Here is a 27930-nt window from a genome sequence, read left to right on the forward strand (position 1 = left end):
ACCTCCACTGTTGCAAGACACCCACTGCTGCAGCAACTCAGTTGTCATACAAAGTCCATTGTCTCTGGACCCCAATGTTGCACGACGTCCACTCTCTCAGGACCTCCACTATCACAGTGCACTATCACTGTTGCAGGATCTACACTGTCCCAGCACCTGTACTGTCACAGTGTCTTCATTGTCACTTATTCTACAACATTGCTGCTTACTAACTTTTAAGCTTAATGGAATGTGGTGTTACTTTTGAAAACATAAGCATTTGATATTCAGCTTAATGTGATTGACGTCCTCATATGGTAGGAGAAGTAGCCCCTGGGAGCTGACATGAGCCCATAGCCCTCTAACCCTCACCTAGTGGATACTGTTGGCTTTAGGTGGTGATACAGTTCAGGTAAAGGTACAGGGTGAGCAAGACAACCATGTAGAGTCGATACCCTTAGGTGATATTAAGTCCCTGCTGTGAAGAGAAGTCCAGAAGATGGAGAAGTGTTGGGATGGAGCAAAAATCATAAAGTACTTACAGAATGAAAGACTAAGGCAATTTTTGGGAAATGCAAACCAGAGACATTGGAGGAACCAGCACAGAGCAACCTAGGTAGGATAAAGCACAAATGTACCTGGGCAGTGCCTGATGTACATTTCTGGGGGTAACTCTAATCTTCTTCAGCAGAGGTTCTTTCTTGATGGAACCACAGCAAAACAACTTCTTCAGGGCATTTCCTAATTTCTTGGTCCACCCATAAAACTCCTGGGCCCGAGCCTTCTGGCAACAGTCTTGCCCTCTGCTGAGGCACATCATGGAGTAGGTTGTCTTCTGTGTTCTCATTGCTGCTTCTCTTCTCACTCACACTGCTCATTGAGTGAATGTAGGAGACACTCCCAGCATGGATGAATGCTTTGTCCAGGGTGGGCATCTTCTGAAGTGGCCTGAAGAGAAGAAGTCCAGTCCCATTCACTGTTCTGACTCTTGGATGAGCCTTACGGCCATAGGCAGACTAAAAACTATTGGAGTTTGACGAGACTCATGTGCCTAGGGTAGGCTTGCTTTCATTCCTCTTTGGTCCTAGAGGATAAGCATCAGTATCATCAAGGGTAGAGAATGGGATCATAACAGGACACACACCGGGTGAGCCTGGGTTGTGCAGCCATGGCCTTGGAGACTGTGCTCTTGCAGTAAGCAATAGGATGCTATGGTCTCTTTATACTTTCATTGATATAATCAATGTAGGATATCTTGGGTTCCAAACACACTGTATTGCATTGCGAACACAGTTGCAGAGTGTGTGGCCTGAGTATGACCACTTCCTCACAGGGATTTTGGTTTCCCTTGTAGTGTTCCTTGACACAAAGATGTATCTCACTTCTGTGACTCTCAGACTATATCTGGGGTTGACGCTCATTAAAAGACTTAGCAGATCATCCAGACCCTCTGCCACTCCACAATGGGCTGTATACACACAAGGCACAACATGTCCTCTCAGCTCTTGTATGATGACAGAGTCAAATGGGACGTTTCCTTCCACCATGAAGTATAGGCCTACTCCTAATGTCCATGTGTCACTTTTTGAACCATCTCAATGTTTGCCTAGAAAAAGGTCATGGGTATGAAATGGGTAAGCACCTCAGTTCTGGTTGAGCATTTGCCCTGGTTCAACTCGGTTCTTAAAGAAAGACCATGATTTTAACGTTTTCATTCTGTCCAAGGAAACATTTTCTGGCTTCAGGTCCCCGTGTTCTATCCTGTACTCATCATAGTAACTCAATGTTGCTATTACTTGCTTATGTATTTTCATGGCCTGTCCTTATCTAGGTGTTTAGACTTTCTGATGTATTTTTAAAGTTGTTGACCTTCAACCAGCTCCATGGCAATTTATAGACTTGTGTCTGATCCTGTTACTAGGAGAAATGAGATGACTTTTGGGTTGTTGATCATCCTCGCTATACCTGTCATGGCCATTACTGGCTGGTAGTGTTGCTTCTTCTCTACAAGCACTTTAGCAGGACCTACACTGTGCAGGCACCACCTCCCAATGTCCAGCACCTCCCATGGCCTAGCATCTCCACTGTAGTACGACTTCCACTATCTTAGAACCAACACTGTCTTAGCAACTCCCCTCTTTCTGGACCTCCAATTTTCTGGACATGTACAGGTACTGTATGTCCACTATCAATGGACATACACTCTGAAAACAAAAAACAAAAACCAAATCCAAAAAACTTTCAAAAGTATCTCCACTGTAGCAGTTTGTACACTTGTCACAGGACAGTCACTTCCTCGGCAACAAGATTGCTGCAGTACCTCTACTGGCACAGTATGTCCACTGACACAGGACCTCCAATGTTGCAGCACCCCAGCTGTGGCAGGACCTTCGCTGTCGCATCACCTTCATTGTCTCCACACCTCCTGTGTCACAGGAGCTCCACTGGTACAGCCACTGAACTCTCGCAGGACCTCCCATGTCGCAGGAGCTCCAGTGCAACAGAACCTGCACTTGCCCAGGACCTCCACTGTCATAGGACCTCCAATGTACAGCAGCTCCAATTTGCAGGTTATCTACTGGCAAGGTGTGGACAATGTCACAGACCTCCACTGTAGTCGCACCTCACCAGCCACAAGGCACTTCACTGTCACAAGACCTCAACTGCTGCTGAACCCCCAATGTCTCAGCAACTCCATATTTGCAGGACCTCTACTGGAACAAAGTTCACAACAACAGGACCCCCAATGTCGCAGCACCTCCAAAGCCTCAGGAACTCGACTGTCCCACCACCTACACTGTCCCTGCCCCTAGAGTCTTGCAGGATCTCCACCATTTCTGGACTTACAATGTCAGAGCAATGGCACTGTCTCAGGATCTACAGTGATGCAGAACCTGCACCCTAGATGGATCTCTACTGTTCAAGCACCTGCACTATTGTAAGACCCCCACTGTCTCAGGATCTCCACAACTGCAGGAACTCCCATGCTGCAGGAACAGCTACTGTTACAGGACTTCCTCTTTGCAGCACCTCCAGTGTCAGCATCATCTCCACTGTCTCAGGACCATCACTGTTGCTGTAGGCTACAGTGCTTCCATTGGCATAGGACCTTCACTGTCTAGGCCTCCTCTCCACTAGCTCAGGACCTCTCTTATTGCAGGAAATCCAATGTTGCAGGACTTCTATGCTCACAGCACTTCCACTAGTATTTTAGTAAGTTCACTGTTGCAGCACCTCCAGTGTTGCAGGACTTTCACTCTTTGAGACTCATCCCCACAGTCCCACATCCTCCATAATGCAGGACCTCCAATGTGCAGGACCTCTACTCTTGCCAGACCTCCACTGTCGCTCCGTCTCTACTGTACCAGCATCTCTATTATTGCAAGACTTGCACAGTTGCAGCAACTCCATTATCACAGCAAGCCCACTGTCTCAGGACTTCATCGTTGCAGAACCTCCATTGTCACAGGACTTCTAATTTCTCAGTGCCTCCATTGTTCCAGCACCCGTACTGTTTCAAGAACTCCACTGTCGTCACTTATTCATTTAGGTTGCTGGTTATTAATTTTGAGCCTTAATGGAATATGATGCTACTTTTGAAAACACAAGAATTTGATCTCTAGGTCTTGTGATCTTTGGACATATGTGCTAGGATCTCTGGAAGAGTCCATGATTCCATAGTCCTCTGATCCTCACCGAGTGGAAATTCTTGCCTTTAGGGGCTAATTCACTCCAGGTGAAGGGATAGGGTCAGCAAGACAACTCTGTAGAGTGGGGTACACATCAGTCATATTGAGTCCCTGCTCGTAAGAGGCGATATCAAGAGTGAGACGTTTTGAGGTGGAGGAAGAATCATAAAGTATTTATAGATGGTAAATAGGAAACAATGTTGGGGAGATGCAAACCAGACACATAGAAGGTACCAGCACAGATGAAACTGGGCAGGACAATACAAAAGGTACCTGGGATGTGACTTCTGCTGTTCTCTGGACACTCTCCCTTTGGCAAATTCCTGGGAGAAGCCTCTGTTCTTCCCTACATGAAGTTTTGTTCTTGATTGAAAGCAGTAAGGCAACTTCATCAGGGCATTTCTTATATTTTCTTTGTTTATTCCTTTAAGCCTGTGGGCCGGACCCTGCTGGGGCACAGTCTTGCATTCTGCTTAGGCGGAGAAAGGGAAAGAGGGATAGAGGGAAAGAGGGAGAAGGGGAGAGAGAAAGGGACAGAGAGAGGGAGTAAAGGAGGGAGGGAAGGAGGGAGGGAAGAAGAGAGAGAGAGAGAGAGAGAGAGAGAGAGAGAGAGAGAGAGAGAGAGAGAGAGAGAGAGAGAGAGGAGGTTTTCTGTGTTGTCATTTATGTTGCTCTCTCTTCACTGAGACTGCTTGTTGTGTGAATGCAGGAAATACTCCTGGCACATCTCTATGCTTACTTAGTACAGTAGGCATGTCATCTGGAGTGTCCTGAAAATTCCCAAGCCCATTGGCTCTTCTGCCTCCCTTTTCACTATTGGAGGATGATTAGAATCTTATGCCTAGGGTCTGCTCCTTTACCCTCCTCTTTAGTCCTAAAGGGAAATCAGGAGGAACATCAAGGATAGGGAATAGGATGAAGACTGGACTCATTGGCTGATCCTGGCTTGTACTGCCATGCACCTGGTGACCGTCCCCTTGTGTAGGCAATAGGATTCCATGGCCTGGTTATACTTTTGATGACTTAATAAATCTAAAATGTCTTGGGCTCAGAACTCCATGTATAGTCCATTGCTTCCACAATTGCAGGATCTGTCCTAAGAGGGATCACATCCTCATCTGGATTTGGGAACCCCTTGCAGTCTTTCTTGAACCATGGTTGCATCATCGTGTCTGTGACTCTCAGACTGTATCTAGGCTTGACTACCATTAAGAGGCTAAGCAGGTCCTCCAGCTCTTCTGACACCTCATAGTGGTCAGGATGCACACCTGTCACAACCTGTCTTCTCAGCTCTTGTATGATGACTGAATAAAATTGGACCTTTCCTACTACCATAAAATATAAGCGTACTCCTAAGGTCCATATGTTTTTTTTTCACCATCATAAAAATTTCCTGGAAGGAGATCTGGCACATCAAAAGTATAAGGACCACAGTGCTGGTTCAGCCTTTGCCCTGGTTCAACTGGAGTAGTAAAGACAAAGCCCATGATTTTGATCTTGTCATTCTTTTCCCAGAACATATTATCTGGTTTCAGGTCCCTGGTAAGCATTCTGTGCCAGTGCAGAAGCTCATGGCTGCTGCTATTTGCCTAAATAATTCCCTGGCATAATCCTCCTCTAGGTGGCCTTACATTTAGATGTATTTCTAAAGCTGTTGATCTTCAACCAGCTTCATAACATGGTATAGTCTTGTCTCAGACTCAGTTACTTGGAGATAATGTTGTTGTTGACCATCATCATTATCTCTGCCATAGTCTGTAATGGCTGGCGGCATCACTTCTGCTTTACAAGCACTTTGATGGCAACTGTAGCAGGACCTTCACTGTCCCATCACCTCCACTGTCGCTAGACCTCCACTGTAGCAGGACATCCACTGTCCCATCACCTCCACTGTCGCTAGACCTCCACTGTAGCAGGACATCCACTGTCCCATCACCTCCACTGTCTCTAGACCTCCACTGTAGCAGGACATCCACTGTCTTAGGACGACTGAGGTTTCAATTCCAGTTTAAATCACCCCAATTGTCACAGGGACCTCTCCTGTTGCAGGACCTCCAGTGTCTCAGCACCTCCTCTGTGACAGGACATCCACTGTCATATGGATCAGATATGACAGTTCCAGACCCCCTGGAGAAGTATAAAAATTCAAGAGAACCAAAAGGGGAAGGTCAAGGTTCCCTGTGCCATCCTTCACATGGCATGGATGAAGACTTACTATCACAAAACAGACTGGCTTTTTACATGCTCAAACCATGAGCAGGATTTCTTCTTGACTACTCTGTGCACCTTACAGACTAACATGATCCATACAGATACCTTGGTCCTCCTTTAATTCTGTTTTAGTATGTGAACTGCAGTGTGCAGTTTTGTTGTTATCCATCCTTAGACATGCTGAACTGTCCTGCTCCAAGTCCAGATGTCATGGTTCCAGGACTTCTTGCCTCATTTAACCCTTCAGAGATATCCAGACAGAACTTAGACTCCAGAGACAGAATAGCATTTGTTGGTGTGGCCTTTTAATGATCTAACCAACTTTCCCATTTTCCCAAACTTCTCCCCATTTAAAGATATCTCAATGCCCATATTCAGCAGGAAGAAGATTTGAAGATTGGTCATTCTGATTCCTTGTGATTGGGGATCTGGAGGTTTTTATTCTAGGTTTTCTTTCTAGGGAATTTAATAGTGAGTATAATAAGCACAGGAAGGAAATAGCTAGAACTGATTGTGTAGCCATAATCTCATGTTATGAGATGTTATGAAGTTGAAGTTTTAATTTCTTACATTGGTAAAGAATTTATTTGGATACATATTCAAGGTTTTCATTGGTATACATTTCTTCTATTGATATAAAAATGTAAGTCTACAAAGCTTAGAACCAGTCCTTCTATAACTGCCATTAAGAAATGTTTTTAGATGATTACGCATATGATTAAAGTGCCAGATAGCAAACTCATGGTTCTGAGTTCATTGAAAGAATATTTCCAAGATATTTCAGTTATAAATGTCTGAGAGCAGTTAAAGGGCAACAGCCAAGACTACTTTGCATTGACAGTTTTCAAAAATGTCAGAAATGGATAGAATGTAACATTGAATGTTTTTGAATCATTTGATGCTGAGACATAGCTGCTGCTGAGAGCACTCCAGTCTGGGTTCAGAGAAGATTCTGATCATCTTCACCTCTGGGTGAGGCTGTTTATCTATCGTTGCAAGGGACCCACTCCGCAGAAATTGCTTATTCATCTACAGACCAAAATAATATCTCGAAAAAGGACACACTATGCAGAATACTCCACTGATGGTCTCTGCCAATCCTGGGTGATCAGTCCTACCAAATTCTGCATGAATAAGGTCTATGAGATGATTCTCGGCCAAATAGCTAAAGATATATGTTCCATGTAGTTTGACAGCTGCCTCTTCAATTTGTTTCAGATTTGGAAGATGTTTGAGTGTGTGATTCCTATATTTTGGGTTATATTTTAGTATGTATGTATGTATGTATATAAAATATGTATATATTTGAGAAGCCCGCTGTCCAACAATGAGCCCATCACAGGCCCTGGGGCAGATCCCATCCACCATGGTCCCTTCTTGCCACTGATCTCCAGACTAGTGCTGGAATCAAGTGAAAAGTGAGAAGATCCCAGTGACACATGGCTAAAGTCTTCCTCAGCATGTTTTCAAAACTGCAACCATGGCAATATTCTATGGGAACCCAGACACTTCATCTCCATTGGTGCTGGGATAGTTTCCCTGCCTGTCCCTAGCCACTTGTCCTTTGGTGAGGCCTCCTCTGTGACACGCCCATGTTAATTATGTTCATAAAGCCAAGGCACTCTCAGCAGAAGTGGAATGTGGAGCAGGGTTCTGGCTTCCACTGACTAAGGATGGGAGTCAGAACTTTTCTGTAGTCACTGTTCTCTGATGGCTGTGTCACACAAACAGCCACCATTGCATGTTCACCCTGTCCAGAGGTCCTCATCCCCCACTGAGTACCAGTAGAAGGATTTTGGGCTCTAGTTTCAGTTAGTCCTGAAGAAATAGTTCATGACTATGTGTGCTCCCAGGACGTGTCTCTTTGCTAGACACACAGGTGTGTGTTCAGGTTGATCATGCCATAGAGCGAGCAGGCCACTCTGCATGAGAGAACTGTTACCAGACTTCCAGCATCTATTCAGGGACCACAGGAATTTTGAGTGTTGACTTTAGACCACAGTCTCATAGAGGAATATAAGGAGGAGACACTGGGACTCTGCCTTGGCCCCTCCTTATGCCCATACCTAGGCACCCTGCACCTGCTTGGACATAGGCATGGGGAAAACCTGGTCTCTAACTGTCCTCTTCATTCCCTAAGGACCATGACCACAGTCTGCAGCTCTGCACAGCCTGGCAGCCAGAGAAACTTGGCATAGTTCCCCATGTGTCAACACAGGCCCAGAGGAAGGACAGAAATAGAATCTTTATGGGACCCAGGTGGCTTCTCAGGGTCAGCCAATGGTCTTGGCTCCTTGTCTATGAAGACACAGGGCACAGGTCCTGACCTCCATGTACCCCTAGCTGCTGCACACACACTAAGGATGAGCTGAGCTGGCCTCTGCTGCTCCTGGGAGCATGGAAACCACAATCCCTGGGCCAAAGGGCCTTAGCAGTAGGCTCCTGCTTGCTACCAGAGTCCAGAAGACCCAGTTGGGTTCTAACTGCTCTATTCCCAAAGATGATGATCAGCTCTAACAGCAGGCCAGGCTCTGTTGGGAAGGATAGACAGGCATATCCAGGCCCAGAGATGGATGTACTGTGGCCATGCTCGGAGGTCTGATCTTCACAGGCATACTTAGCCATATTACCCAGCACTTACTCAGCTCTGTCTGGAGTGCCTTGGTCCCCCAAGAGCCCTGTGATGATGAAGTCACTGCCACAGGCAAGGACCTAGTCCCCACCACGTTCCTGTCCACACTTGACTCCTGCTGGGAGCCAGCAGTATGGACAGCCATGTCAAAATGGGGACATGGTCTGCTTTCTTCCTTGGGAGAACTTGTGAAGCCCAGGACCAGGTGACATGTTTGAGTCCAGGCAAGGACAAGGAGGAGTAGTGTGTGACCTTATGTTAGGTTTAGGGATAGAAACCCTTGTGATGGCATGGACTGCCCTCTACCCTCTGTCCCACTCTTCAGGAACAAAGGTAGTGAGAGGAAGGTACAGTGAAGCAGGCTACACACATCCCCAGGGTAGCCTTCCAACATAAGAATCACTGTCTTGAGAAAGGACCCGAAGAGCTGAAGGGGACTGCAGCCAAACAGGAGGGTCAACAATATGAACCAACCAGTATCCCAGAGCTCCCAGGGTCTAAACCACCCACCAGAGAGTACACACGGAAGGTCCCATGGCTACAGCTGCATATGTAGCAGAGGATAGCCTTGTTGGACATCCAAGGGAGGATGGGACCTTGGTCCTGAGAAGGCTCAATACCTCAGTCTAGGTGAATGCCACGACAAGAAAGGTGGAGTGGGTGGATTGGTGAGCAGGGTGAGGGGGCATGGGTTAGGGATTTTTTGGAGGGGAAACCAGGAGAGGGGTAACATTTGAAAAGTAAAGGAAGAAAATATCTAATAAAGACAACTACACTTAAGAAAAAAGAATCACTGTCTACTTTCATATGTGCAAATGTGTGTGTTTATGTATGGTGTGTATGTGTGTGTGTTTGTATGTGTGCTCACATGTATGTTTGTGTCTCGGTACACACCTGCATGTGTGCTGGTGTATGTTGGGGTAGGAGAAATGTTCTGACACAAGCCCTTCCCCATGCTGGGCACTCACAGTTGGCATAGACTCCACTTAACAGTAGGGTGTTTGTTCTTAACGGTTTTCTAATGGAATATATTATACCTAATGTTCTACCTCTCAGTCAGGGCTAGATATCCTCATTTTGTAGCAATGGGGAACACTGTTCTTTTAGGATTACAGCCTGTGTCAGCTGTGGGGGCCCTCCTCCTCCTCCTCCAGTGGCCAGTCTGTTCTATATCAAACTGTGCAGGGTATAGAGCCTTCGCATCTGCCCGTAACCGTGTGTGTGTCCTTGCAACAGCTGATATCCTGGCTGACTGTCCCCACTCCACCTACTCTGACGAGCTCAGGATGCACAGAAGAAGGCCTAGTGAGGAGGTGCTGCCCCACCCATCCATCCAGACTTGAGCTCCATTCTGGCAAATGATGTGGTGTCAAGATGTGGCCCTTACAGGAATGGGTCCACTGTTGGGAACAACTACCAAGTACCTGTGACCAGCAGTGATATATATCTCCTCTTGTCCAAGTAAAGGGAATTCAAGTACTTCTTTGGGCATTGGGCAGTAAAGGAGTGCTGAGGGCTCATGGGTAGATGCCCCACCCTATACCTTCCGAGAGCCCATGAACTGCACCTGCTTAATGCCCCTTGGATTTCTTTGGATAAGGTAAGGAGAGCAGACCCAAAATATCCCAAACCACTGCACAGGCAACACTGTCATGCCAGGTGGAAGCAGTCTTCACAGCCTGAGGATTAGAGTAGGGGTTCTCTCCCATTGCATCCAGGGGTCTCTTGTTTGCATAGCCAGTGGCAGGGTCTTGGGTGGAATTGAGACAAACTGCAAGGGAGGCCTTTGTGTTGGTTACAGTACTTATAAGCAAGACATGGGAAGAGGAGCCACAGACTTGTGATCTAGGAAAACCTGCAGTAGCCTGCTCTGGGTCCTTGGAGCCTAGGCTTGCTTTACAGTCATAGGGCTCCCTCTAAGGTCCAATCCCATCATGGCACCTTCTCTGGAAGATAAGACAGGTTCAAGCTGCTTCAGGTTAACATTGACTCTTGTTTCACTCAGACACTCATGTTTGTGAGAATCCCAGGAGCTTAGAACCAGAGACAGGAAGAATAGGGCCTTCCCCATGCCCTTGGCTAATGTTGGAGCAGGCTCCCCATCTCCTACAACTGGGCAGGCCAAAGAGACTGATATGGGGGGCAGAAGGCTTGAGGGCCAAGAACTGCCTTGCCCAGACCTGGCCCAAGGCTGGAGGTGCTGGAATGCTACCACGTCACCTTCAAGGCTGGCTGGCACAGACAGGGATGCTGTATGGCTCTTGCCTACTCCACAGTGTCCTGCAGGTGTGGTTCGTCATGAAGTCATCACAGGGAGAGGCCGCTTAGGAACTTCTTGCCATGAGAGGAGGAACCAGCAGCTCACCAGTGTCGCTGTGTGACCTAGTCATGAGCTGTCTGCATGAGTGAGCCCACATGCTTTTTCCATGCTAAGAACACACTGGTCACCTGTGTGGTTTGCCTCTGCCTCCCCAACCTGCAGAGAGATACAACAGTGCGATGTTAGTTCTTTCCCTGACTGTTGGTGATTTTGGTGTTTCTACAATCCCAGGACTCCAGCTCTACCCAGACCATCCTAATTCTGTCATAGCCGATCTATCCTGGGCCTGACAGGCCATCCTGTTGGTGTGCTCTGTCTTAGCTCTCAGGACACACTTCCCCCCGGTTTCCTCATGCTGTTTCCTCCGACCATCCCAGCATGCACCAGCTCTGTATCCCTCCCAGGTTTAGGATCCCTGATAATCCCTGATATGTTTGTGTTCTCCCAGGCTGGGTTGTGGGCACTTGTGTGGCTCCAGTGCATGCGAGAATTCCTTGCGATCCTCCATTCCATGCCATATGCCACCTTTCAGTCCATACTGGCACCGGGGATGCTGGCCTGCCCAGGCTTCCCTCCATTGTTGTCCCTTTTGCACTCATGTCTTTGAGGAATGGCTCTGGATGTGGTCACCACAGTCTACCCTGGACGCATCTGAGAGTTCAAGGACGGCCACCTTTTACTTAAGCAAACTTGTCCACAGACTGTGTGGGTCCCCTCAACTGAGAGCAGCCTCCACACTACAGTGATGCTCATCTTACGCTTTTCAGCTATGAGGGACTGTAGGATCTGTCCTGAGGGCCCTACCCATTCTGCAGGTAGGAGAGCCATGCAGGGGGCTTGCTATTTGGTCAGTTCTTGTGGGTATTGCCTTGAGCTGAGAGCCTTTGGGAGGGCACATGCTCCTGTATTAAATGAGCTGGCTCCACTCTGCCTGGACTGTGCTGGGACTGCCTCTCATGCTCCCTCCTCCCAGTCTCTATCTGTTCCTAATTCTCTGTGAGTCCAACATCAAGCCTAGTGGTCAATCAGCCTTCATGCCAGTCCAGGAACACAGAGCCCTCACTGTCCTCTGAATAGGTTTCACAGGGCCCCTGCTTTAGTCTCTTTGGTGTCCTATAGTGATAGAAACTCAAGTTTCTTAGGTCCCTAGGACTTGTTTTGCAGCCATTTAGAACAAGGTAGAGGTAAAGAAAGGTTGAAATAATGTCCTGCAGTTCTGCATGTTCACCACTGGAGGGCTGCACGCTGTTCTGTCCCTGCTGTGCCCCTCAGCAAGCCCTCTCAGTCAGGCTCTGAGCCTGAAGCAGAGAACCACTGCTAAACCCAGTGCTCCCAAAATCTGGCTGCACCTCCAGGGATGCCTGCAGAGGATTCCCTAGGACCTTGAGGACCCAATTTGGGAATCTTAGGTGGTCAGGGTGCTGGAGCCAAAAGAGCTGTACGAGACATTACCTGGTATGTGACCTCTGTCTCTACATCCTGAGTAGCAGGACCCACAGTCCTGCGAAGGTCTCTGGGTGGCTGCTGAAAAGAGGTGGAGGAGGATATGGAGGGTGAAGAAGGGACGAGTAAGCGGGACCAAGGCAGGAGCACTGCCCATCCACTGCTGTGGGAGCACTGCCCATCCACTGCTGTGGGAGCACTGCCCATCCACTGCTGTGGGAACACTGCCCATCCACTGCTGTGGTAGCACTGTCCATCCACTGCTGTGGGAGCACTGCCCATCCACTGCTGTGGGAGCACTGCCCATACACTGCTGGGGGAGCACTGCCCATACACTGCTGGGGGAGCACTGCCCATACACTGCTGTGGGAGCACTGCCCACACACTGCTGTGGGAACACTGCCCATACACTGCTGTGGGAACACTGCCCATACACTGCTGTGGTAGCACTGCCCATCCACTGCTGTGGGAGCACTGCCCATCCACTGCTGTGGAACACTGCCCATCCACTGCTGTGGAACACTGCCCATCCACTGCTGTGGGAGCACTGCCCATACACTACTGTGGGAGCACTGGCCATACACTGCTGTGGGATGTCCTGTCCTGGGCTCTTTCCTGCTGTAACTCTGAAGTACAAAGCAAATAGGACTGTCTGAGATGAGGACAGCTTCTGTTCTGAACTGTGAGAAGAAAAGACAGGCGCTCTCTGTGACATCCACTGGAGCAGAGGGTCCCACATGAGCCTCCCTCACAAGTGATGCCATCTGCTCTGCAGAGTGGCTCCAGTCAGCATCAGGAGAGGCGAGATTGCCTGTTTCTGAAAGCTGAGCTCTCCCCAACCACCCACAGACCCAGCAATTGTGCCTCCTCCGTGCCCATCTCTACTGGGGCCAGCGGCTCCCTCATGTCATTTCTTACTCCTGCCAGTCGGTTGTGTAATAGCCCATAGGATCTGGACTCAACTTCATTGGCCAAGGCCAGCTGCTCTTTACTTAGATAAGACTCCGAGAACAAGGCCACACACAGTATTAATGGCCCATTGTTTGTCCTTGAGTTTCCTTCAGTGTAGCCCTGAGTGACCATTGCAGCCTGTGGCCAGGGATTCAGATTAGCATTGGCCAGGTCAGGGTCTTTGCTCCCTGGTCCTGTAGCTCACCTCCACTGTAGTTCCATGTGTCCTGGCTGCTGCAGCTGCTCCAGGAACCACTAGATGTCTTCCCACAGAGGCTCACAGATCCTGTGGGCTCATCCACAGACATCTCATGATCTCCCTGCTGGGAGTTAGGCTTGATGCACCCTGTGTGGGAGCTGCCAGGGCTTTAGGAAAACAGTGAGAGGCAATGGAGGAGATGTTGTCTGCTTCTCTTCTTGTCCTCCTTGCCCAGGGAGGTTCTGCTGCAGGGTTCCGGCTCCAGCAGGTCACTGATGTAGCATTCCCAGTAGCTCTTCTTCTCTGAGGGGAAAGCAACACAAGACCTACTGAGGGAGGAACGTGAAGTACCCTGCACTCCTTAATTGGTGATGGTCAGAGTCCTGCCAACCGAGAGATGCATCTGCACCTGTGCGCATGGAGCAAAAGTCCACCCTTGTGGAATGAGCTCTGCGTTCCCATGACAGCTGGGAACAGACTTTGTCCCCAGCAGCCTCCTATCATCCCCTTGGGATGGTTCTTCAGGCTGTGACACCTTGTCTCTTAGCTACAGAGCCATCCTGAGCAGCCCTGGTGCTCTATCACCCAGGAGAGGACCAGGTGAAAACAGAACCCATCAGTTCCTTCTGAGCATGTACAGTCGTGCAATATGCAACCGGCATCCCTGAGCGCCTGCCTTACAACATGGGTACAGCGTTCTACTTGCTTATGCTTCACAAATACATTCAGGCACACTCATCTCTCTCTCTTTCAAACACACACACACACACACACACACACACACAAAGATAGGCACACAAACATTCATACACACATTCATGTATACCCATGTACAGACACACAGAGGCATGCACACAGTCCACATCCCCCTACATACATGTACAGTAATACATGCATGCAAATACACAGACAGAGGCACACACTCCTGCTTGTGCACTGTGGTTTCAGTGTGCGGCAAGTCAGGTCCTTTCTCAGTGGGGTCTTTGAAAAGTTGAGAGAACAATGAGTCTTTAGGCAGCGTCAACGCTATCCCCTTGCAGACAAACTTGCTTCTTTGTCTGTTTGCAGTGCTAAGGATGTAAGGAAAATGACACTGTAGAATCATATGCATCTTGGAGGGATGGAAAGGTCACTCCCACCTTTCATCCCAACCCTCGGAGGGAGGAACAGGAGCTGATGACCACCAGTAATGATGACTTGTAATGGAAGGTGTGTTCTGGACGCCCAGCCAGCCCAGCCAGCCAACCCCAGGAGCAGCTCTCAAGGGTTGATGTGCTACATCCTCAGATCATAGAGAGGGTGCGTGGCCATCAGGTAGGTGCCCAGACCCAGGTGGATCTAATACCCACTCTCTGCCTCCTCCAGCTGCTGTAGCCCCTGCAGCACAGGCTGCAAGCTGAGGTGGAGCTGGTGGGTGGTACTAAGCTGTTGCAGCAAGTAACGGGAGCGCCAGGCATGGCCCGTTTAGAACAGCAGCTTCTGTGTTGCCAGCAGCCCTTCTCCCTGTATTCCCAGCTTCTTCCCCTGGACAGACAGGACAAACAATGTGACTTTGCAGTTTAGAAAATGGTTACAGCAGCAGCAGCAGCAGCAGCAGCAGCAGCAGCAGCAGCAGCAGCAGCAGCAGCAGCAGAGAAATACCTTATCGCCAGCCATAAGCCACAACTGGGCCCTCCCCATCCTTCATTTGGAGAGCTCATGTCCCTGTGGAAACAGTCTCAGGGCCCTGTGAGTACCATCTCTCTGCAGCCTTAAGAATGCAGACGAAACCTGGGGCAGCCCCCCTATGTACACAAGTCTTGCTTGCAGGATTTTCAGTGAACCCTAATCAGTGCTTGGCCTGCCTGCTCTCCTGCATTCCTCACTGTCATGGCTTTGGGAATAAGGAAGGAGGGACAGAGGCTAACTGGTGTATCTCTAATTTCCCCTTTGTTGCTGAGTGGAAAATTGGTAATTGGTGGCAGCCAGAGCTATACATCTCTTGGAGAGCTCATCCCAGACATGGCTGTGAGGATCACAAGGATGAGTGATGTTTTGGAGAAAGAAAAATGAGGATGAAGTTGTTGAGTCCCAGGTTCTGAGGACTGCTGAGATTTATGGATGGATTTACCCTTCAGACACCCACCAGAACTGTTACCTTTAAATATGTATCCTGGGGAAGTCACAGAGCAACTGTGGAGTGTAGTCTTCCTCCTGAAAGACAGAGGTTATGTGGGATGCGGAAATGAGAGCGTGAGGTAGGATCTGGGGTAGCAGGAGACAGGAGAGAAAGAGGAGGGGTCCTCACCTGATAGATGATCACTCCATTCAGAGTGAGACGCAGGAAAACAGTAGGGTGGTCCTCCTCCTTTACCTAGAACACAGGACAGATGTTTAGGCTGTGTCTCTGGGCAAGTGGAAGGAGGTCTTTCTAACAGGCTAGAGGGCCCACAAACCAAGAGCTCTGTCCTGGCATCTCGTTCCCCTACATATGCCCAGGGCACACGTGTATGTGGTATGCTTCTATAGGTGTTTGTGTTCTGTGAACCCCTTAGACCAAAGTTGCACGCTTAGTGGAAGGCTGTGGAAGGCTGCGAACTGGGAGCAGAGGCCGTGCAGTATGCAGGCGTTGAATATGGGACCGCCAGAGAGGCCAACCATGATCTTCCAATCAATGTCAGACCAAACCAGTTACAGCAGAGGCTGGGCAAAGGTTTACCAGAACTCAGACACCAGAGAAACTCAGTATGCCACCTCAGGACAGCCACCAGCTCACCACAGGCCATGCAGGCCCTAAGGACTGCCCTGCCTACACTAACTGCATTCTAAGTCATGCTGTCAACCAGGTGGCTTAGAAGCACTGTTGTCCTGGGAACCTTTGATCCCACACCTCAGGGTCAGTCTTGTATATCCTGAGGAAGTGAACAGAATATCCTCAAGATGGCAGGCATCCCTTATGAAGCATAACACTGCCTCATGTGGAGTCAGACCCTGCTGCTCATGGTGGATGGCAGGCACATGCCGTAGGATGGAGTTCACATGTCCCATGTTGATAATCTGAGTACAGAGCCACCAGCTAGCTGTGACCCCACGCTGCCCTATCTCTGTGCTGACTTCCCCTCCACTGACATTTGCAGTCAGAACCAACTCTGTAGCTACAGCCAATGTCCAACAGAGTGAGTTAGGCCTTCTGCCTTAGCATCAGACCCAAAGGTGAGGATGTGGTTCCTTAATATTTTTGGTTCTGCTCCCCTCTCATGTCATGCAGGTGCACACAGGACCACAGAAGCAGCCCTCCTTCAAGGTCTGTGGAGCTCATTTCAGCCCCACAGCCCGTGTTCTTGGGAAAACTTGCCAGTGGGGCACTGTGTGAGTGTGGACTGAGGGAAGCTTTGAGAAAAGCTGCCTGGGCTCCATGTGGCACTGGAGAGAGCTGTGCAGGCAGACATGTGAGGCCCAAGGCACAGAGGACAGTAAGGAGCATGAGTTGTGGACCAGTGAGGGAGAACACTGGCGGGTCCTGCAGTCCCCAGAGCCATTTGCTCTCCATGGCAGTCAGCTAGGCTTCTGCAAGGAGAATAACCTGTCACTCACCATCTCCCTTTCCAGGATACAGGTGAGGAAACAGAGGCACAGAGAGCATAAGGTAGCTGGGTTTGTTCCTGTTTACAGAGGCTGGGTGGATAACACTCTGCAGCTGAGCAGGCCAAGGTACTCAGAGGTGTCAAGCTCTCAGGGCTTATGCAGGAGCCAAACGCATGGCCCACTCTGGCCCTCATTCCTACACCACAGTGACAGCCTTTGCAGTATTTGTGTTGGGGGCTGGTAAGCACACTTGGATGTGAGTTTTTCTGTCTCTGTGCCCTTTTCCATCCCCAGTTATATGTCCTTCTGTCATTCATGGTGAACAGATATCAGACACCCCCACTTCCAGAAAAAAAGAACACACAAGGAGGGTGACAGACACACAGGAAGGGTGACACACACACAGGGAGGGTGACATATTTTCCTGTTCTTTTGGGAATAGGCATGTAGCACGAAGTACCTGCTCATAAGGACTAAGTCCTTTTGGTGGCCCAGGTCATCCTGTAACCCACTGGCAGCCAGGAGAAAGCAGGCCTTCTCTATGTGCAGAAACCTGGAACTCAGTATCTGTTCCTTCAGGTGGCAGTAGTACAGGTGACAGGCTTTCTTGCCAGTGAAAGGCAGCAGGGCAGAGGTTCTGGATGAGTGACTCGCCTATGTCAGCAGCACTGCACCCTCATCCATCCTAGGCCTGGCGTTCTGGTCCACAGGCCTCTGAGCTCTCTTGGTGGCTACTCCCTGGTCTGTTCATACACATGGCATCTCATATCACAGGGACCTTAGTGACACATGGATGAAGTCAGGCGCCTATACCAACACAAGGGCTGTCCCTGTGGATAGAGCCCTCTAGCAGCTGAGATCACGGTGGCGGGGTGGGTGGGTGGGTGGCAATTGGTATTATTTGAGAGATCTCCTGAATAGGAAACATGGAAGTCTCAGGCACAGGGCCACAGACTTGTCTCCTAGTCAGTCTACCTATGCTATGTCATCAGCTAGGCAAAAACAGTGAATCCCTCCTGAGAACCTCTCTCAGATCTTTTAGTATAGCCACCTGACCAGTTCAGGGAACCATATCCACCAGCCTACTGATTTTCCCTGCTGATATATCTCTAGGAATTTCCACATAATCATGCTTCCTCACTGTCCAGAAACTTCCTCTCTTCCCCCCCCAAACCGTTCCTTCTGGGAATGCTCCCGAATGCTCCTTCAGACCTATTACATTATCAGCTTTGGGAAAATGTTCCTCATTCAGAACATACCACTTCCTGTTGTCTCTGCCACCTAGCTCTGTCTCTTAGACATGAACCCTCAAGAATACTGATAACTCTTCTGTAAATATTAATATTCAGTTAAATCATTTTTTATAATTGGTTCTCAGTGTGCTATTGGTTCCAGAAATAGGCAGATAGCAATTCTAATAGTGACACAGAAATAAGTTGGTTAATTTCTTCTCTTTCTTTCTTTTTCTTTCTTTCTTTCTTTCTTTCTTTCTTTCTTTCTTTCTTTCTTTCTTTCTTTCTTTCTTTCTTTCTTTGTTTCTTTCTTCTTTCTTTCTTTCTTTCTTTCTTTCTTTCTTTCTTTCTTTCTTTCTTTCTTTCTTTCTTTCTTTCTTTCTTTCTTTCTTTTTCCTTCCTTCCTTTTCTTCTTCTTCTTCTTCTTCTTCTTCTTCTTCTTCTTCTTCTTCTTCTTCTTCTTCTTCTTCTTCTTCTTCTTCTTCTTCTTCTTCTTCTTCTTCTTCTTCTTCTTCTCCTTCTTCCTCTTCTTCTTCTTCTTCTCCTTCTCCTCTTCCTCCTCCTCCTCCTTCTCCTTCTCCTTCTCCTCCTTCTCCTCCTCCTTCTCCCCCTCCTCCTCCTCCTCCTCCTCCTCCTCCTCCTCCTCCTCCTCCTCCTCCTCCTTCTCCTTCTCCTTCTCCTTCTCCTCCTCCTTCTCCTCCTTCTTCTTCCTCTTCTGTCTTCCTCTTGACCTGCTGCTGCTGTTACAGTTACTGTTGTGCTTCTCCCATTGTGTCTGTTTCTGGGCCATGTGTTTGAAATCACCACCTGTTCATACTCAGGACATAATTCCCTGATGACACTGTGAAAGAGACAAGGTAATTTATTAGACATAAAAGAAATAATGAGGTAGAATTCTTAGAATAACATGTGGGACTTTGACATGCATTAATATTTTATGTCTTTTTTTCTACTTTGTAGTCAAGATCTTGGAAAGAAATCACTTAGAAATTTTTTTTAATCTATGTATTACTAGGTGTTTCTTAGGAGCAAAAGGATAATCAGTATGCAAAAACTATGAATGCATGGAACATTATCAATAATCAGTGAACTATGCTATTGTACTTATTCAATGACATTGCTGGTTATTAGATTTGAGGCTTACTGGAATGTGATGTCACTTTTGAAAATGTAAGAATCTGTTCTTCAGCTCTTGTGATTGATTGGCACATTGCTAGGGCCTGTAGCCCCTGAAAGAGTCCTTGAGCCCATATGCATCTAGTCCTTACCCTGTGGGAACTATTGTCTTTAGGGAAGATGGACTCCAGGAGAAGGAATGGGGTCAGCAAAACAATTCTGTTGTGTGGATTAAAAATCATTGATATTGAGTCCATGCTGGCAAGAGGAGAAACCCAGAATAGGGAGAAGGCTTGGGGTTGATGAATTCTAAAGTACTTCGAGAAGATGAGAAGGTAAGAATTGTGGGCAAAATGAAAATGAAAATGAAGACAGAGGAGGGACCAGCACAGAGTAAAGTGGGTAGGACAAAGCACAAAGCTACCTGGGCCTGCCTGCTTCTTTTTCTCTGGATTTTCTCCATGGGCCTCATTTCTGGGGGGAGACTCTGTGCTGCCTGCGGCGAGATTGATTTCCTCCTGTAAAGCAGCAACAGAGTCTCCTCATGGCATTTCGTATCCTCTTGGCCCATCCCCTGAAGCCTCGGGGCTGGGCCCTGGCTCTGCTGGGGATGGGCTTGTTCTCTGAGGCACTGTGGGAGAGGGGATTGTCTTCTGGGATCGAATTGCTGCTGTTTTCAGTGATTCTGGTTGTTGTGTTAATACAGGGGACACTCATGGCAAATATATGTTGTTGGTCCTCTGTGGGTTTCCACTGGAGTGGCCGCAAGTGAAGAAAACCAGGCCCAGTGGATGTTCTTCCTGCTCTTTGCCTAGCCTTCTGGCCATAGGTAGACTCTTGACCAGTGTAGGATGGTGAGACCAGTGGGCCAAGTATAGGAGCACTTCTGCTTGTCTTCATCCCTAAAGTAAAAGCAGCAGCAGCCTCAATGGTAGGGAATGGGGCTGCCACTGGACTCACTGTCTGAGTCACTGTTGAGTAGACATGTCTCTGGAGAGCCTGTCCTTTTAGTAAAGTATAGCAAGCCATGGCTTGGTTATATTTCTGTTTACGTAGTGACTCGAGAATGTCTTGAGCTCGGAAGCCAAGATATTCCATGGCTTGGACAATGGTAGGGTCTGCCCTGGCAGGGATTAGATCCTTACAGGGATTTGGGAACATCTTCCAGTCCCCTTTAAACCAGGGGTGCAGCATCACCTCCATGGGTGTGGGCCTATATGTAGGGTGGATGGTCAGTAATAGACTAAGCAAGTCCTCTAGTTCTTGTGAGACCCCACAGGGGGCAGGATATACTCCTGCCACAACTTGTCTTTGCAGTTCGTGGATGATCACAGAATCAAAAGGCACCTTCCCGACAATCATGAAATAGAGGACCACACCTAAGGTCCACGAGTCGCTTTTGGTGCCATCGTATCTTTTACCGAGGAAGAATTCTGGGGCACCAAAAGAGTAGGAACCACAGTGCTGACTGAGCATTTGACCAGGTTTGACTTTGGTACTAAGGCCAAAGTCGATTATTTTGATTTTTCCATTGTTATCGATCAGGATGTTATCAGGTTTCAGGTCCCTGTGCACGATACCATGTTCATGGCAGTAGCTCACGGCAGATATTACTTGTTTAAATATTTTCCGGGCCTCGTCCTCCTCTATGTGGCCAGAATTTTTGATGTATTGGTAGAGTTGTTGTCCTTCAACAAATTCCATTACCAGGTATATGCTTTTTGTGGTCTCAATCACTTGTAGAAGTGAGATGATGTTGGGATGGTTGAGTGTTCTCATTATATTGGCCTCCATCATGGCTGATTGGAACCACTGCTTGCCCTTTTCAAGAACTTTGATGGCCACAGGTGTGCCTGTGAGCCGGTGTTGGGCCAGGAGGACCTTGGCGTTACTCCCTTGCCCGATGGTCCTCAAGACTTTGTATTGGGAGTGGAAGTCTTCCTCCTCAGAGATATGGGGCTCGAAGCTGAATGGTGGTAACTCCTCCTCACTATGTGTAGGTATTGAATCACTACTGATGCTACCTAAAAATAACATAAAAAGAATAGAATCAATGTAATGAAAAAGATGTAGGAAAACAGAAACCAAAATTAGTACACATGCTACCTAAAAATAAACAAAGAAAATGTGCTTGACATAAAGGTAAGTAAAGGCTAGAAAAATAGAATGAATATTATGAAAAATATATGGGGGAAAAGATAAAGTAAAAAAATGTAAGTAAAACCTAACCAAATAACGCACCCCAAACTAGAAACCCAAGAGTACACACATTCCAAATACAGATGATGAAACTAAAAAACATAGTCATAAAACAGGGTGATTGGGAGGGTTACAGTTGATTAATACTATGATTGGATGTAGATTGAAGCAAAAAATCATATGAAAAAATGAGAGGCGAAAGCATTAGTAAAAGACAAAACAAATATAAATTCCCAGCACTTCAGTGAATATTCCATTTCGTTTTAGGACGTAGTCTTTCCCAATGAAACCACACCTCCCCTGAGCAAAATATTGAAACTTAAAATTAAGCAATGACAAACAATAAGATAGTAAAATATCAGAGACTATTAAACCTACAACCAAGGCCAAAAAGCCATAGAGTCTGGACTCAACTTCAGTGGCCAAGGCCAGCTGCTTTTTACCAGCACAAGACTCTGAGAACAAGACCGCACACAGTTTTGATGGCCCATTCTTTGTCCTTGAGTGGCCTTCAGTGTAGCCCTGAGTGACCATTGCAGCCTGTGGCTAGGTATTCAGATTAGCATTGGCCAGGTCAGGATGTTTGCTCCCTGGTCCTGTAGCTCACCTCCACTGTAGTTCCATGTGTCCTGGCTGCTGCAGCTGCTCCAGGAACCACTAGATGTCTTCCCACAGAGGCTCACAGATCCTGTGGGCTCATCCACAGACATCTCAAGCTCTCCCTACAGGAAAAGCCAAAGTGTCTTGAAAGGCAAATATGTATTAATTATAAGCCAATGACAACATGCCGTGAATAAATCACTACACAATAATAATGCAAAAATAGGAAACCAAAATATATTGAAAATAGATAGGCTGAAGCAGCCTGACATGCATTAGGAAATAATCATAACAATAAAATATCATGTGAGAAAATAAATCCTAGGGAAAACAAAGTAGCCATCCAAATAAAGCATAAATAAAAATCAAAAGAGCAGCACTAAGGAGACACACAGCCAGTGGCCTTACAAATATGTGGTCTAATCTATCTCTTGAGCTCATTCCAAAGTCAATCAATAAATAAACAGCAAGCTCTCTACATATGCCTTTAACCTGAGAGTATGTGGTGGTCATATCAAATCCCTGAGAGCTTCTGGTCAACCGGCCCCAGATTCTTGGCCAGTTTCAGGCCATTGAGTAAGTCTGTCTCAAAAATAATGTTGATGGCCTACCTTAGGTACAGCAGCCGGGCTGACTTCTCTCCGGTACACTCTCTTGCACCAAGGTACAAGCAATACAGATGCAAGAGACCAAGGGGTATGTGCACAGGCAGGTGCACAGACACAGATGCAGACGCAGACACAGACACAGACAGATACAGACACAGAACCAGAGACAGACACAGACACAAGCACAGACAGACACAGAACCAAACACAGACACACACACAGACAGACACAGACACAGAACCAATCACAGACACAGACGGAGATGCAGACCCAGACACAGACACAGACACAAACAAAAAAGCACACACACAGGCAAAAATACACACACAAGTACAAAAAAGTGAACTTACACACACACACACACAAATACAGACAAAGACACAAACACAAAAGCGCACTCACACACAAATACACAAATACAGAAATGTGAATTTACACACACACACACACACACACACACATACAGATACAGGCACAGACCCAAAAGCACACACACACAAATACACACACAAATACAGAAAAGCAAACTTACATACAAAAGCACACAGGAATACAAACTCTTACACAAGCACAGAATTATACTACACACAATTACATAGAAACAGATATATATATACCTGCTCACACACACACACACACACACACACACACACACTCACCAAACACACACTCCCTGGAAACACACCTATAAACTCACACACTCCCACATACACTGACTCACACACTGGAACTATTATACACACACTCACACACAAGCAAATCCGTAAACACACACTTCTACACACACTGTAACCTACACAGCCACACAGCACTCGTACAAACCAATCCAACCACACACAGTCAATAGATACAATAAATTCGCAAAGAGCACCACTCCACAACTCCTCTCAACGCACTCAAAGAAATCCAGGCCTGCCCAGAGCTTATCATCTATTGGCTAGAGCGCCTCACAATCTCTCCTCATGAGGTCATAATAGGAGCCCTCATGGTTGGAAGGACTTCAAGGCTCTGGCTTAGGTGGGCTGTGAAGGTTGACACTAGGCTTTTAGAAATCAAAGCCTCTAGGATGATTTACTGTCCTTAGGTCTCTGGTTTGAATGTTTGCTGAACCTCCTGCTTTAAAACCATCATGTCTACCCTGTGTGTCACCTTTCCTTAGATTCTGACTGATTATCCTCAAGCTGATGCTGCAGTTTAACTTTTAAGACAAAGCTGTGTTTCAAACTGAGACATCAGGGGAGACACTGTTCTCATATTTCCTCAGAAAGGCTCTAGGTTCTCATCAAACACCTGAGACAGGGCTGCAGGAATAGGCAGAGCACTTCCCTCCCAAGGTGTGGACTTGAGTTTGAATCCTCAGAACCCACATCAAAGATGGATGCAGCAGCAAAGTCTGTAAGCCCAGCATCCCTGGGTGGTGGGGGATGGGAGTAGGAAACGGAGTGTGCAGGTGTGGGCACCTGTCCAGACGATGGCCTCTGACAGGACATAAGTGTAGGAGTATACATGTACACCTGACACATGATGGGGTAAGACGCACATGTAAACACCCTCTCCCCCAGCGAGGTCGGCGTGATCCATGCAAAACCAAGTCCATACTGAGTGTAGGGCTCACATTAGACACTGAGGTCCGAAGGTGGACCAGGCATGTGTGAGGACCAGGTGCTCTGTGCTCCCTGGGACCAGGTGCTCTGTGCTGTCTGGGACCCAATGGATTTTTCAATATTCTTTTCCACTTTTCAAACAATGAGTTGTCATTGTTTTCTAAGAAAGTGTGATGGGACACATAGAACCATTTTAGACAAGAATAGCTGGTCCTTTGTGGATCCAGGCTCTAAACCCAGGTCTTACAGTGCCAGGGGACTGACTGCAAGCAGTTCAAAATATCGTTAGTAATAATTTAATGTTTTCAATGATGAGGAGCAGGACTACAGCCCAGCAGGTCAGGATAAGTACCCCAGCACAAGGAAGTCTCATGGACACCTTCCTGCTGCTACTTTTAAGCTGCAACAGTCCCCTTGTCAGCCACGCCCAGCCTCAGATGGCATCTCTCTCTGCAAATCCCTTCTGAATCCCTTGGCCAAAGCCAACTACTGCTTACAAAGCAGGCCATCCCCTCCCCCTGCCAGGCACACCAAGCCTATAGTGTCATGGTCACTGGAAAGGTCAGGGTAAAAGAGGGAATGGAGAATTGTGCCTCCCAGTCCTTGATGACTGAGCCTGGAATCGCTGTAACCCTGGTACTTGGCAAGGTCCATGGAGACCCTGCCCGCCTTGGGGCTGGGCTTTATCTGATCACTCGCAGCACGTGGTTTCCTTCTTCCTCTAATGGCGGCCTTTGTGCTAATCCTCTCTGAATTTAGCCTTTCTCCTCAAATTTCTTTTATACTTAAAGGTATTCTATCTCGTTAATCCATTGATTACAGTCAGTCAATGGGAGAGGGGAAAGGCTTCTGCCCTGGGGAGGATGATGAGGCGGGATCTGGAACGCGCTGGGAAAGAGATGCCACCAGTTCAGCTGTGTATTCAAGGCCACAGTGAGGCGACTTGTGTTGTACAAGCACTATGGGGACACTGTTGTTCTTGTGAAGGGAGGAGCAAGGCCCAATGTTCCAGGAGCCACTAAGCTAGGCTGGCAAAGGAGGCTGTTGGTAGGCACAGAGCATGCGCATGAACAGCCAGTGAACTATAATCCCAGTATTTAGCCACGCCCTCCAGTCGTTATCACTGGGATTTTCAGAATGGAGGAGGTTGTGGTCGCTTCAGCATCAAGTGCTGGTGAGTGTGAAGGGAGCCCAGGGAGTTTGAAACCGTCCCTCTGAGCTCTCAGGGATATGGGGAACCGAGGAGACCTGGGGTTGTCTTGGTGGCACTGTTGTGAGTCTGATCTTGAGCTCCCTCGGGATGGATACCAAGTCCGGCTGCCTTATTTTCAGGATCTTAGGGGAGTTGGACCTGTTTTCTCCCAAAGCGTCTTAGGTTCCTTCCTCCAACTCCCACTTGGTGTGTCTCTGACCTCACAGCTGCTGCTTCTGCAATCAGGGTGTCCTGACCTGTCACCTCCCTCATCTCTGCTGAACATCTGCAGAGTGAGCAATTTTAGTACAGATGTGAACAACAGTAATGACATAATCCTCGACGTTGCCCTCTTAGTGCACACATAAGAACACATAGATCAACAAAGTGAACAAAAATATAAATACCATGAGTGGTAATGACTGCCAAGCAGAGATTCTGAACCTTACATGATCTAAAATCAGATCCATGCAAACGTTGGAGAGGACAAGTGTGCACTGCAGGGACAGGAAGCTCCTGTTGAACACAGCAGACTGAGGGCTTAGAAGACAGAGGTTTCAGTGAAAGTGGTCTGTGACCAGCCAGGGCTCAGTGCTGTACTGGACACAACTTAGAGGTGGAGGGCATGGGAGCTCAGGCCACACAGGCTAATGGTCAGCTGCTAAAGGCTTCTGTCTACCAGTTATGAAGACACTACAGAAGTGATCTTAACCAGAAAAGGTGATCTGATGTGCCTCTTAACAGTGAGTTTGCAGCAGGTAGAGCTTCTTGTCCAGAGAGATCAGATGACTGCATGGGCAGCCGCATTAAAGACAAGGCTTGGCTTCCTGACACAACAGAAGGAGATCTGTGGGCATGCTCTGGGGAAAACTGGTGAGAGCCACAGGCAGCGTTTAGGATCTTTGCAGTTTGTATAAGTGTACTTTGAAGGAAGAAGCATTATTTTTGGCAACAAGTTCTAAGTTCCATGAGGACAGAATAGCTCTGCCTGCTTCAAGGCCCACCTTAGCTATACAGAAGCTTCACCCTATCACTGTGCCTTAGCACACAACTCAGGAACAATTTATCTCACCTTGAGAGACAAATCTTAGTACTTCTCACCTAGTTCCATCACCACTAGACAGAGTTGGGCTTACAGCAGTGAGCTACAGACTCAAGGCAAACTAAGAATTCACGCTGTAATCTGGGCTGCCCCCAGAACTGAGCATAGGTTTCTGTGTGGTTGAGACTGGAAGGCTGGGGACCAGAGAGACTATTTAAAAAACAAAGTGGCTGAAGTGACTGGTTTACATAGATAAGGGCAGATTGGAGAGCACAGACATGTAAAAGCATTTAAACTGTGTTTGGAAACATTATGCAGAATTCTCGGTATAGAGTGAGATACTGATAACAGACAAGGCCCTCCTCTGTACTGTGTGTATCTGGAGCCATGAATCCCTCCCTGCACACTCCTTCGATGGTGGGAGCACTGGGTGGTCTGTTCTGACATTGTTAATGCTATGGGGTTAAAATCCCCCGCCACTCCAGAGTTGTCCTGCCACCTTCCCTCCTGGATCTCTGAGCTCAAGCATCCACATCAGCATTTGTTGCTGGATGAAACTCTCAAGGAGCATCTACACAGGTTCCTGTCAGCAAGCACCTCTTGACAGCATCAACAATGTCTGTATTTGGTGGCTGCAGAAATGATGGAGCACCAAGTGGGGCAGTCCCTGGGTGGACCTTCCTTCAGTCTCTGCTCCATATTTGTCCCTGTCTTTTCTCTGGACAGGAATATTTCTGGGTTTAAAACTCGAGTTGGGTGGGTGGCCACATCCCTCCACGAGGGGCCATGCCTGTCTATTGGATGTGGCCTCTATGGGTTCTATCTCCCCTTTGCTGCACGTTTCTTCTAAAACCATCCCTACTGAGTCCTGGGAGCCTTTTATTTCCCTGCCATCTGGAATCTGGCAGTGGTTATACACGGTTCCTCATCCCCCACTGCTACATATTTTTATTCAATTTTCTGCTCCTCTGTCCTTCTTTCCTGTCCCCTGCAGTACCTGTTATTGCCCCCTTATAAAATACCCCTCCTTTTTTTGCTACAAAGTCTCCCCCTCCCTCAGTCTCCTCCAACCAACCTGTTCTCCCCTCACTTAAGTCCTGAAGCATCCACACCCTGGTCTTCCTTCCTCCTAAGCTCCATATGGTCTGGGGTTGTATTTTGGGTATTGTGAGCTTTTGGGCTAATGTCTGTTTATCAGTGAGTACATACCATGTCTGATCTTTTGTGTCTGAGTTACCTCAGTTAGGATGATATTTTCTAGTTCCATCCATTTGCCTGTGGATTTCATGAAGCCATTGTTTTTAATAGATTACTCCAAGGAGTAAATGTACCTCATTTTGTGTATCCAT

General features: G+C 47.6%; 1 protein-coding gene across 1 annotated transcript; it reads right to left on the reverse strand.

Moving 5' to 3' along the window:
* Positions 1 to 19776: 19776 nt before the first annotated feature.
* LOC127673633 (sperm motility kinase Y-like) lies at positions 19777 to 22245 on the reverse strand. Its single transcript, XM_052169400.1, has 2 exons — positions 22143 to 22245; positions 19777 to 21360 (listed from the first exon to the last, which is right to left on the reverse strand). Exons 1-2 carry the CDS (start codon positions 22243 to 22245, stop codon positions 19805 to 19807), a joined length of 1659 nt encoding a protein of 552 aa, XP_052025360.1. The 3' UTR covers positions 19777 to 19804.
* Positions 22246 to 27930: the final 5685 nt, after the last annotated feature.

This window comes from Apodemus sylvaticus, chromosome 23 (assembly GCF_947179515.1).
Source record: "Apodemus sylvaticus chromosome 23, mApoSyl1.1, whole genome shotgun sequence".
Lineage (NCBI taxonomy): Eukaryota > Metazoa > Chordata > Mammalia > Rodentia > Muridae > Apodemus > Apodemus sylvaticus.